The following is a 12,095-nucleotide window of genomic DNA, read 5'->3' on the forward strand; positions in this document are numbered from 1 at the left end:
TTTTTCCAACAAATCATTGTTTCTATTTTCCATCTCACGGAGAATTTGAGATGAAGTTGCAAAAATAAAAGGCCCTGGTAGCAAATTAGTCAGGTCCTAGCTTATCAAGTAAGTTTTATGAGTAGATCTTCTCATTTGTAGAGATGACCATGTTATTAACTAAATCTTTCTAATCAACTATTAACATACTGTTCAACATATCTTGATTTTTGCAGATTAAAGTCACTTCTCACTGTCCACCAGATCTGTTTATATAGTGTCAGCATATTGCTTTCCTGGAATATGCTTGAAAGACGACTTGTATAACTGCTATTTCACTTTCAGTTTCACAGCTCAGAAATAACATGTGCATACTCTAAAACTTACCTTTTCATTTTTCTTTTTAAAAAGCCATCCTTTTGATGAAGCATATTCTCAGAGGCACACTCTGAATCAAAGTACCTGGTTCAGATGCTCACCCAGGCTGTGGCCTTATAGAATTAGCATCCACCATCATCGAGGGAACAACTTACTCTTCAAAAGAGCATCTAGTCAGGTCCTTGGCTAAAAAAAAAAAAAACAAAATCAATTTTGAAGCCCAAGAACCTATTTTTACTCCTCTACAGGATAAAAAAATATACTATTTGAACTGGTTCTATATGATCAGAAATAGATATGACTTCTTACAAAAAAGAACAAATCACCATTCATCACTTTCGCTGCACACTTCAGAGTCTGCTCTGCTAAACAGGCATCTCAAAAAGCAGCACAATTCAGATAGACATTGCCAAAACCTTGAGAAAGTCCTAAACTAGCAGATAGTGCCATTATTTGAGAATGACAAATGATTCTCCCTGATTAAAGAAAATCGCTGAGCACTGCACTTCAAAAGCCTCTGTTAAAGCAGGATGGAGCAACAGGGTCTCCCCAGTCAGAAACAGCTACAACATTTACATGCTTTCTAAAACAAAGGTTTGCTTTTTTATACAGGCCACCAAGACATCTGATCTTTCCCATATTTCAACACAGTGCATTACAAGCCTGTAGATAAATATCAAAGTAAGTGGAAAACGAATGACAGGAAGATTCAAAATAATAAGAAGCTACAGGTAATTTCAAATGCCTCGCTGCTGTTTATCTAAAAATCAAAACAGACTCTTATAGACCATCTTAAGAAACCAGAAGGCCCTGTACCAGTCATACGGCCCCTTTTCTTTCCCTCTTTTCCCAACTCCCTGCCACACATCAATCCTGAAACAATATCTATATTGAGAAAGAACTCCACGCCATTTCTAGATTTTGCAAACTGATAATTTACAATACATTTTCTAATCTTTTGATTTTGTTCACTGATGGGAGAAGGGAGATCCTGTTTTATTTGTGTCCTTTCTGGCAGAGAAATAATAATAATAATAAAAAGAACAGCTCTTTGAGAAGCTTGTGTCAGCTTCGTTGTTAAGACAAAGGTCACTGCATTCCTATTCATGATGACCTACAACTGTACCCATTTAAAGACTTCATTATGCTATATTAGAGAGACCTCTTTCTCAGAGGTTTTCATTTATAGCTTCATTGTGAGAAGAATAAAACGTGCAAGCACCAGAATACAGTGTTCAAAATAGTAAAAACTGATGATTTTAGCTATTGTCAGTCTTATTCCACTTGCCATCCACTCTTAAAATGATCTGTGTGAAGTATGATTTCCAGAACCACATATAATAAAATATAAAAATACTTTTACTCTCACGTGCCTCTCTAAATTCCAAAAGAAATAATCGAATTTAGTGTATCCACACAAAAATTACTGCAATCTCTCAAAAAATCCCAACAGCTCAAGATCAGTAATTGTATTAACCATCATGTCCCCAGATTAATATTAAATGACTATGATAGAAGCAAACCTGGAAAGAACATATAATTAAGAATGCTTAGGAAATAAACTTTTAAACACCTACACATTCCACACAGACTTAACCCTACACTAAGATCACCAAGTGCACATGTTTAGTTAGTTATAAGGTAGACCAAGTACACGAACGGCTTCATGGTATAATTTGACCTAGCTTTCCAAGGCTGACAAATTTCTTAAGCTAAATGAGTTAAATATTTTCAGTGACACAACTTCATGGATTTCTGTTGAACAACCCTCTGGACTAAAACTGGCCAGATCAAACATAGCAGAACTTTAGCATGGCTACCTGCATTTCATTTTCACAAACTGACTCAATGCTCAGCAATGGCAGGTCTTAAAAAGCCCCTTTTAGGTGTTCTAAGAAATGAGAGCTTGCTGCTTGCTCTCTCACACTTCAAATCACTGACCACAGCCCAGCTGCAAAAGGAAAGCCACATTCTCTCTACCAAGACTGCGTCACTGCCTACTGCCCCTTAAGACAGAATGTGGCTCTGAGCTTCTACAAGTAAATATGTTATCAGCAACCTGACCAAATTCCAAGCAGAGAGCTAACACAATACAGACAATCTGTTCAGCTGCATAAGCAAATCTTTATTAGTCTCGTTTTCCACTATTACCAAGCCCTTTCTAAGACGATATATTTTTCATTCAGGAGATCCATTTTGTTTAACAGGTAAGATCCATAGGCATACTTTATCCGCTGTCATTTAAAGCACCTCAGCAAAATATGCAAGATATTTTACTACACATCTACATATTTCCTCATTACAGGACAGTAAATTAAAGTGATTCTAAACCTCATTGCTCATGCAGTTGCATATGCGTTTCTTTACAAATTCTACTCTTAAGGTCTCAGCCTGGTTTTACTCCCACTCATCTCAGAATGTAAGAGCATGCAAACAAGCTCTAACCTGTGAGATTTTTGTTTTCCTCCAGAAAAAAAACCCATCAGAATCTTTGAGCAGATTGAACCATCCTTACCATCATCAACATAATTTCTGCCTATATGCCAGCATCCACACACATTATGTCCCAGACAAGACTCCGATCTTTTATCTACTGGGAAGAGAGCACAAGCAGGCAGAGAACTACACAACGTAAGGAGAAACGACGACATTGAAAACAACGAGTCTTTTTTGGCCTTTAAGAAAAATAAAAATGCAACCTAGCTTTAAATAAAGCAAGTTTTAGCATCAAGATGGCACATGTGCTACTACAGAGCCTATGATGCTTGCTGCAGATCCTGCATAATAACCATTATATGCCTCGTTAGCTCACATAATGTTTGATATTTGTAGCACTAAATAAGAAACTACTTAAAATATATTTTAAGATAAGAGTATATTAAAATTATCAAAGAAATATATTCTTACATCAGCTTTAAATTCTTTCTTCATTTTGAGTCTGGCTAAATAACATTATAATAAACTTCAGGGCGAGTCCTCAAGTGCACAGGCAACTTTCTAGTGCAGCCTCATACAATTGCTTAGAGTTTAAAAGCCATGAGTTTAAAATTACTAAATCCACTGGAAATTAGATAAACAAAATACTGAACAGTATCAATATGAAAACAGCATGCTATACACAAAAATTTGCATTACTATAAAGATTATGAATCAAGTACTGCAAGTTACAAAAATGCCAGAACTAAATCTTCCTTTTAATCCTCAATTCATCCCATCTTGCATGTGCATTATGACAGACTCATTACATGCTGACACATATTTTTCCCAAGCAATGCTGTCTTGCTGTTTGTAACCACAACGAATAGGATGACAATACCCACAGAATGAAGCAGGACTGTGCTTAATGAGGCTGCCATCTGCAGAACTTGGTTTCACTTGTTGCAGACGCCAGATTTACACAGTGAACACAAGCAAAGGGAAAAGACAACCTAGTGACTGAGGCTCCTGAACGGCACCTTAGAGAATTAAATTACTCCAGGACACACCCACAGCTTCTACTTGATTCTTAGACAATCAGCTAATCCATATTTACTAAACTGGTAACTATTCTTCATTTGCACTCCACACAGAGAGTTTGAAACAGCATGGGTCCTATACAAAGGAATTCAACTTCTATCAGTGTCAGGGAGATGAAATTCCAGTACCTACCTCTTTGGGTCATCAAAATGAAACTGGGCACCCAAAAGTATCAGTATCTATAAAACCCATAAGAATAGAATACCAGTATAAGGATTGGAAAAAATAAATTTGTTTGCTTTTCTAATGTAGCCAGACAGTCCTGTTTGTGAGAAAACGATCAACATTGAAATTGATCTGGGTTTAACTGCATGGGAAAAAGGGGACACAAATACGTTTTGAACAACATAGGTAGCAGTGTATCATAGCTGCTCATTTGGTAATGCATATATACATCTGGTGTGTGTATATATATACTGTTCACAATACCATACTTTAAGTGTTTGTACCAAAAAAAAATAATTTAACAGTTCCACATATATCACCTTGGAAAAATATTACAACTGTAGATGCCACAGTTTATATAAGAAGCCAAAAACCAAATTCCAGTTTGAAAACACACAACATATGCCAATATATGGGACACACAAGGAGAAATTGCCACTGGGACTAACACAATCTAACAATTGTAATAGCCCAATCTATTATCCTGGAGAGATTATCTTTGGAAATACAGCCACCAAACTTTCAAATGCAAAAGCAGTTGCAAAAACTCTTAATTGATTATTATCAGGTTTTCAAGCACAGTAATTCAACAAGGGACACCCTTCATCCTAGTCTAAACTCCTAGTTTGAGGGGAATGACTCCCATTTGTTTTTAAAGAAACAGAGGATGAAAAGGCCAGTGGGAACAAGTTTTCTTCCGTAACCTTATTTTAGGAAATACATGAGTGATTTTTGCAGAAGTTTCCCAGAGAAAGATGGTGTGTGGAGTGTGGGAAAGTCAGTCTGGAAAATCCCAGCCCAAATGGTTAAAGCTGGTAGTCAGCAGGGGCTGAAAACGGGATTTTCCATTTTAAAGTTGGAAGTTTAAACCTGACTCTCTTCAACATCTGCACTAAAAAACAGTGAGGCAGTAACTTACACATTCTCACAATATCCTCAGTTATAATAAACATTTCCACAGTCAAAACAGCAACATCACATGAGCAACACTGAATTCTAGTTGGTGGCAAAAAGCAGCAGAAGCATAGTTCTGACAAATACATTGCTTTCATGTAGACAGTATTGAAGGCAATTGGGAAGAATTGAAACAACGAAAATCCACTAATGGAATATGCTGAACATTCCAATATCTTGTCAAGGTCTCCATGAGGCATCGGGCAGCTTGTCTTCATCAGTAGTTCATGAACCTGAATTCTCCCTTCACACCATCATATTCTCAGATTTTTTTAACTCTCTTTCATTTAACCAATTTCTAACTCTAGTTTCACCCACTACCAACAAATCTGTGTCCAATCTCAGTAATTCAGGAACTACTTCAAATTTTAGCTCACTCTTCTAGATCTGCAGGCAGATCAGACATGCACTTTCAGTGGCCTGGGGTATACATATGCATTCATCTTTTAGGGTACCACAATGTACTTGCTCCAAAGCAAAAACATTACGTGAGCTGCAACTAAAAAGAAGCACTAAGAGTTTACGTATAATTTTCTATTACTAGGTATATCTAATCTTCTTTACACTCCCATCAGTGGGAGGAAAGAGGTTATCATTCTCCTCCTTTAATTCCTTTAAAAACAAAAACACCAAACCAGGAACTAAAGTAGGAAGTAAAGTAGAAAAGAAAATCCACGAGATATTTTATTTTCCTTTTTCTCCCAGTGCTACATCCCTAAAAAAGCTTTAGTTAATTTGGGTTACTACTTACCACATAGTTCTTTGTGATATCTAACAGGCAGTCGTAGTCGTACCCTGATTTTTGTGCATCTTACCATATCATTACTTTTTATTATTTAAAGGAAAAACTGAATCACAGAATCTCAAGGGCTGGAAGGTACCTCGAGAGATCATCCAGACCAACCTCTCCGCCAGAGCAGGACCACCTAGAGTAGGCCACACTGGAACTTATCCAGGTGGCTTTTGAATGTGTCCAGAGAGGAGACTCCACAGCCCATCTTGGCAGCCCCTTCCATTGCTCTGTAGTCTAGTTCTGTTCTCACTAGAATATTTTTGAGCGACTACTAAGCTGTGGAAAGAATGTACAAAATTGCAGTACTTTCCCTCTCAGATTTTGTGAAATTACTCCTAGTAGTGTTCTGAATATTAAATATTTAACACATTCCACATTTACACTGGAAAATGTTCATCCCTCTTTGCTTTTCAGCACGCCTATGATTTTTCTCTCACGTGTCATCATTGCCTGGATTCAAATTGCTGTCTTCTGCTCTTCAATACTCTACTCTTCAATCATTTCAAGACTTTCAGCGCTGCTCTCATATTTACAAGCAAAATTGAAAAGAAAACACAGACTAAGGAAATCCAAAAAGTGCTTTCAGATTACCTAAACCACTCTGAGGTACATTGAGATAACATTAGGCTTGCCTTAGATTGCAGAAGTTAGAGAAGGGAAAAAAAAGGCAAAACAAAACAGATATTGGACTTTCTAAAATCTTTACTTTGAACAAAACTGTATCATATGTGTGTCATTCTGGATTTCCATCAGTTACAAAATCTTTGAATTTAACAATATGCAGTTCATATTTTTAACCAAGACCATATATAAAAAACCACAGATTTAAAAAGATGGGGTTGTACAAATATCTTAACTTCAGGAAATTTGTTAGTTTTCACCTTGGAAACTAAAGGTATGAGTTAAGAGCCCAAATTTCTAAAATAGTGCATTCAGATTATCTGACCCAAAAAGAAACTAAAGAAAGAAAACATGCTGAAAACATGCCAGTAAATGAGATTACCCCTTCTCAAAATTTAAACTCATATCACATTTCCTTGACAGGTTCTCAGAAGTGTGACTGGATAATAGAAGTGGTATCTTTATGACTTTGTGAACAATGGGTTTTATTAGTATTAAGTTAAAGCAAACAGCCAGAACAATACATATATGCAACTTCTACTACACACAGTATAAAGAACGTAAATCATAACCTCTGTAAAACAAAAGGTACTGAAAAAGCCAGCACAGTGGTTATGGACTATTCCATCCCCAGTAACAGGCTGGGTTCTGTGTCTAGAGAACAGTTGTTGTTTGCTTATTTAAACTGAAATGGGGTGAAATACATAATCAATTTCAAAGAAAAATTTAATGGAGTAACACAGATTCTATGAGAACAACCTCTAGATTAGTAAGAAAACAAAAAAAGATAGTTCATCTATTAAAGGAGATTACAAGTGGGCTCACATTTCAATTTTTAGTGGTGAGGGACAACGGGAGAAATTACCCAGGATTTTTGCAACCATTCATTTAATAATACACCACTTTCATAACAGAAGTGTTTTACACTTGCACAATGTTAATAACTTTATTATACATGGAAGCCTGTAATAGGCTGATTACACAATAAGACTGCAAACAACCACTGGTACTTTCCTGACACCAGAAAAGTACGTAAGACTGAAACATCACCAAGAGTACATAAAAAACCATCAGCATAAACATCACCAAAATTACATTAAAAAAACTAATCAAAAAATACATTTGCAAAAAGTGGTTTAGAGCAGTGCCACTGCCTTTCAGCAGCTTTGAATGGCCACCAGGATATCTAGCAGGTTTCCGTGGCTCCACAGGCATTAATCGGGATTCACATATAATAAATAATGTACCACAAAATATACATAAAGTAAGGCAATAATTCCAAATAAAAGTTCTGTTGATATTAACAAGCTACTCAAGTCTTACTTTCGCAGTTGATGTCATCACCAGAAGCCTTTGATGGAATTGCAGCCTTAGGCCCTAAGAGCCTGCGACAATGAACTGCTGCAAACCCCTACATCCATAAAAGAGCTCCAGTGACACCACTGGTGTGCTGCTGGGCACAGGGGTCCGTGCTAGCTGATCCTGATGCAGGACAGGGGCCTTAGTATGTACAGTTGAGAGTATATTATTTCTTATCGTACATGGAAACCTTGACATAATTCTAAAACATGTGGGTGTTTACTGATCACCACCTGATGTCACAAGACATCAGAAAACACATAAGAAGATCTGTGCTTCCTGGAATGTAAATCTTTTTAAATGATAGCTGTTAAGTTGGGGTGAGAGAGTAAGGAAGAACAGGAAGAAGAAGAAGAGTAAACTAAGGGGGTTAAAAAATACTCGAGATCAAGTCCAGAGGATTTAGGAGCCCAAGAAAAGAGAGGGAGCCTTGTACACTAGAAGAACGTGGAAAAGGGGAGGAGCAAGAGACTGTTTTGAACCATGTATAATAAATAATGTATCCCAAAAGCCTATCTGGATTACGACTGCAATTTCAAGTTGGGATTCTAATGACATGAACCAGATGCACACGTTGCGTTCTCACGGTTTGTGTCAACAGAATCTCTTTATGGAATTACAGTCTTACACAGGAATTCTGGGGACATTATCTTTAATGGGACTTTATATTAAAGCTACCATTCTGGGCTCCCCCTACAGACCCAAGAATATTTGTTCCACCTGCCTGGAATGAGCATCACCTGGAAGAACAGAAGTACTTCAAAAACAAGATTTAGGTAGCAAAATTCTTTCAGATCAGCCCAGCAATCTGGGCTCTGTTAAGAGACAGCAATCTGAAATGTTGTAGATCCCTTCCTCAAAAAGCTGAGATATATTTGTCACTATCTGTAAATTGGAAGTTCCAATACACTAGCGGTGCATAGAATTCCCATGCTTCATTACACTTTCCTGAGAGTAAAGCAATTAGAATAAACCTTAGTCCTAGGAACAAAGTTAATTTTTTGCATTTTAAAACTTTTGGGCTATTCCCTGACAATCTACATAATGTAAAATTGATTGCTAAACATCATCACTTGAACAAAAACCACTATTTTCATCTATTGATTTTTTTGATTAAAAACAGTTATAAACAGATCTAAAAAAAAATCACACTAACAAAATAAAACTAAATATGAAAAGTTGCATTGAAAGGGCATGTTACATTATTCTTAATAGGACCGTGTAGAAACATTCCAATGGCAGTGTTGTCAAAGTAAAACAAAATTACATTAAGGAGACCCCACAGCCTGGTCACAGTTGGGACCTTACCTGTAGGTCTGGCTCGTTGGGGTTTTTACTCGTGTACTACATGGCTCACTTACATCAGACATCATATTTGAATACCCTGAGAAATCTGACACTGAAGTCCTTACTCTATGGTCCACTTCTCCATTAGAGTTAGCGATAAAAGTCATTGGCACCCTGCTGCCCGACTTAAACTGAGAACCAAACGCTTGTGCAAAGTTCTCAATCTGGTAGGTTGCTCTAGGCTCTACATCCTTCTGAGGATCTATCTGGCTAGTTAACTCCTGAGATGGAATCTGAAAGCTTGTTGAGGACTCTAAGTTTTTCTGTTCCTTCTGGCCAGTCAGTTTCTGAGATGACGACTGATAGTTAGACGAAGTCTCTAAGTTTTTCTGTGGATCAATGAGATCATCCAGCTCTTGAGAGGGAGTCAACTGTTGATGTGAAGCCTCCAAAGCAGACAAATAAAAGCCCGGCTGAGATCCAAGCAACATCCCAAACGGAGGCTTTGGCAATGCAGTTGGCAATACTGAGGTAACAGACTGGCTGAAGCCACACTCAAGTGGGGACGTAGTGTATATCTGTTTGTCTTGAAACAGAGTGTGGTTATGAAGAGTTGAAGACAAGCTAACAAACTGGAAACTGGGTCCAAAAGGAAAACCAGTGCTATTAGTTGTTCTTTCGAAGGCTTGTTGGAGGTATTTGGAGTATTCTTGCAACATGCTTGCCTTATCGTTTGAAACTGTCTGAGAGTTGGGGCTCAAGTTTTCTTCCTGAACCATCTCTGAATGTTCTCCTGAGGTGTGCAAGTCCACACGCTGTTCAGTTATACTGAAAGGATCTTCTTTCTGGCCTTCTGATTTGTGAGAGTACTGGTCCAAAAGGCTCTGTAAGACTTCATCAGGAATACCAGACTTGTCGTGGCAAGACTTTATTTCACTATTTAAAGATGCTGAATCAATAAGAGATAACGGAGCTTCGTTATCCATTACACTAACACCTGCAGACTGGATGACGGACTGCTGGGAAGCCATGTGTCCGACATTAATGGAAAAGGCACTGTTACTGCTTGCAGTTTGCAAGTATCTTCTTTTCTTTGAAAACTGCATGGCATCATCATAATTGCTACTTATTTGACCCGGTTTACCACCTGTACTTTGGAGAAGACCAATAGTTTCTACACCGGTATTGGCCACTAGGCCTAGGGAGCCACTCTGTTTCCCAGACAGTGGTTTTTGCCCCAAAATATCTGGCAGTGGTGATACGAAATTAAGGTAATTTTTGTCTGCCTGTTTTCTACTTCCTTTTCTCAAGATCAATTTTGGCACCTTTTTATGAAGCTCTTCTACGCCCGTGCCAACTAGACCACCACTGGAAGACACAATAGGAATATCAACTGCATAATTTGGCATGGCCACATTACTTGTAACTTGAGATTCAGTTACTTTGCTGCTACACTTATTTCCTTTGTTTTCAGTGGATGTACTTTGTTTTTTACTTTTTCTCCTTGAGGAACTTGTATTTCCCTGAGACAACGCAGCCAAGCTACCCACGTTATTAGATGATCCGGGCTCCATTCCAGCCCCTGCTTTACCTATGGCTTCACCACATGTTCTTCTGTGCTTCAACAGTCTATCAGTCCTTGAAAAATACTGCTGACAAGTGTCACATTTGTATGGCTTTTCTCCGCTATGTGTCCTCTTGTGTCTTTCCATGTGGTATTTCTGGATGAACTTCATACTACACTGGTCACATCCAAAAGGCTTCTCCCTACTGTGGATCTTCTCGTGTCTCTGCAGTAAGTACTTTTGGATAAAACCCATGCTGCACTGGCTGCACTGGAAAGGCCTCTCTCCGGTGTGAATGAGCACATGCCTGCGCAAGTGATAGGAGCTCCTGAAGGCAGCATTGCAGTGTTCGCAGACGTGAGGTTTCTGACTGGGGGACGCGATGGCACCTTCTGCATCTCCCACCAGGGGGGGTTTGGATGAAGCGCTTGGCTTCCGCTTGGCTTTGATTCCCTGAGATTCTGGCTTTGGCCTCTTTGCCTTCTTGACCTGGGCATCGTGCTTTGGCTCTCCCGAGCTCCCAGGGGCGCCCTCGCCTCTGCCACTCAGTAACAGGTCTCGGTGGGGATGCTGGTGCAGGTGGTGAAGAAGGCTGAGGTCCTGAATCACACTCTGGCCGGTTCCTTCCCCACTGCTGCTCCCCAGGCCAGAAGGTCTCTCTTCCCCCACTCCCCCAAAGAGTCCCCCATAGTGGTGATGGTGCTGCGGTGGCTGCTGCTCCTCCTCCTCCTGCTCGCTGGGTTTCTCTTGCTTGATGCTCACTAGGGACTGCAGAAAGCCCCAGGGGCTCCTCTGCGAAGAGGGCGCAGAAGGGAATGCCCCCGCCGGCTCCTTCTTGAAAGTCATGTCCTGAGGGGGAGGAGGTGCCGGGGGATCGGCCGCCGCCGTGGAGGAAGCGGCGGCGGAGACCGGAGGTAACACGCACTGCGGGGTGTGCTGGGCCGGCGGGGGGGGCGCGGCCGCCCGGGTGAAGCTGGTGACCGGGGGCAGGCGGTGGTTGAACATAACCATGCCGGGGGGGAAAGTGGGCTCCATGGCCGCCGCCCTCTTGCTGTTGCTGCCGCCGCCGCCGCCGAGGAAGCCGCTCCCCAGTTTCATCCCCCGGGAAGGCGGGCCGGAGAGGAGGCGCGGCCCAGAGGGGCTGCGGGACCCGCCGCCCTCCCGCCCGCCGGACACCGCTCTGCTGCCTCGCTGGCGGGCGCTCGCTCAGCGGCCGGTCCCCGCGGCGGCCCGGCAGCCGCCGCCCGGGCGCATCGCCGCCACCCCCACCCGCGCCGACGGGCGGCCCCCGGCCCGGGCTGCACTTACGGCTCCCGCCGCCGCCTCCAGTTAAAAATAACGCCGCGTCCGCTCCACAATGGAATTAGCAGCCCCTGCGCCCCGCACTGCACATGCGCGGCGCGCGGCACGCTGGGTACGGCCCAGCCGGCCCGGCAGCCGGCGGCGGGGAGCGCGCAGGCGCGACGGGCCCGCGCCCG

General features: G+C 41.0%; 1 protein-coding gene across 1 annotated transcript; it reads right to left on the reverse strand.

The window, feature by feature from the left end:
* Positions 1 to 6,514: 6,514 nt before the first annotated feature.
* On the reverse strand, positions 6,515 to 11,793 carry ZNF281 (zinc finger protein 281). Its single transcript, XM_010198993.2, has one exon. It carries the CDS (start codon positions 11,713 to 11,715, stop codon positions 9,070 to 9,072), a length of 2,646 nt encoding a protein of 881 aa, XP_010197295.2. The 5' UTR covers positions 11,716 to 11,793; the 3' UTR covers positions 6,515 to 9,069.
* Positions 11,794 to 12,095: the final 302 nt, after the last annotated feature.

The sequence above is a fragment of the Colius striatus genome, chromosome 10 (assembly GCF_028858725.1).
Source record: "Colius striatus isolate bColStr4 chromosome 10, bColStr4.1.hap1, whole genome shotgun sequence".
Lineage (NCBI taxonomy): Eukaryota > Metazoa > Chordata > Aves > Coliiformes > Coliidae > Colius > Colius striatus.

Excerpts from the sequence above, each read along its gene's own strand:
- ZNF281 (XM_010198993.2), bottom strand. The coding sequence starts at position 11,715 with ATGAAACTGGGGAGCGGCTTCCTCGGCGGCGGCGGCGGCAGCAACAGC.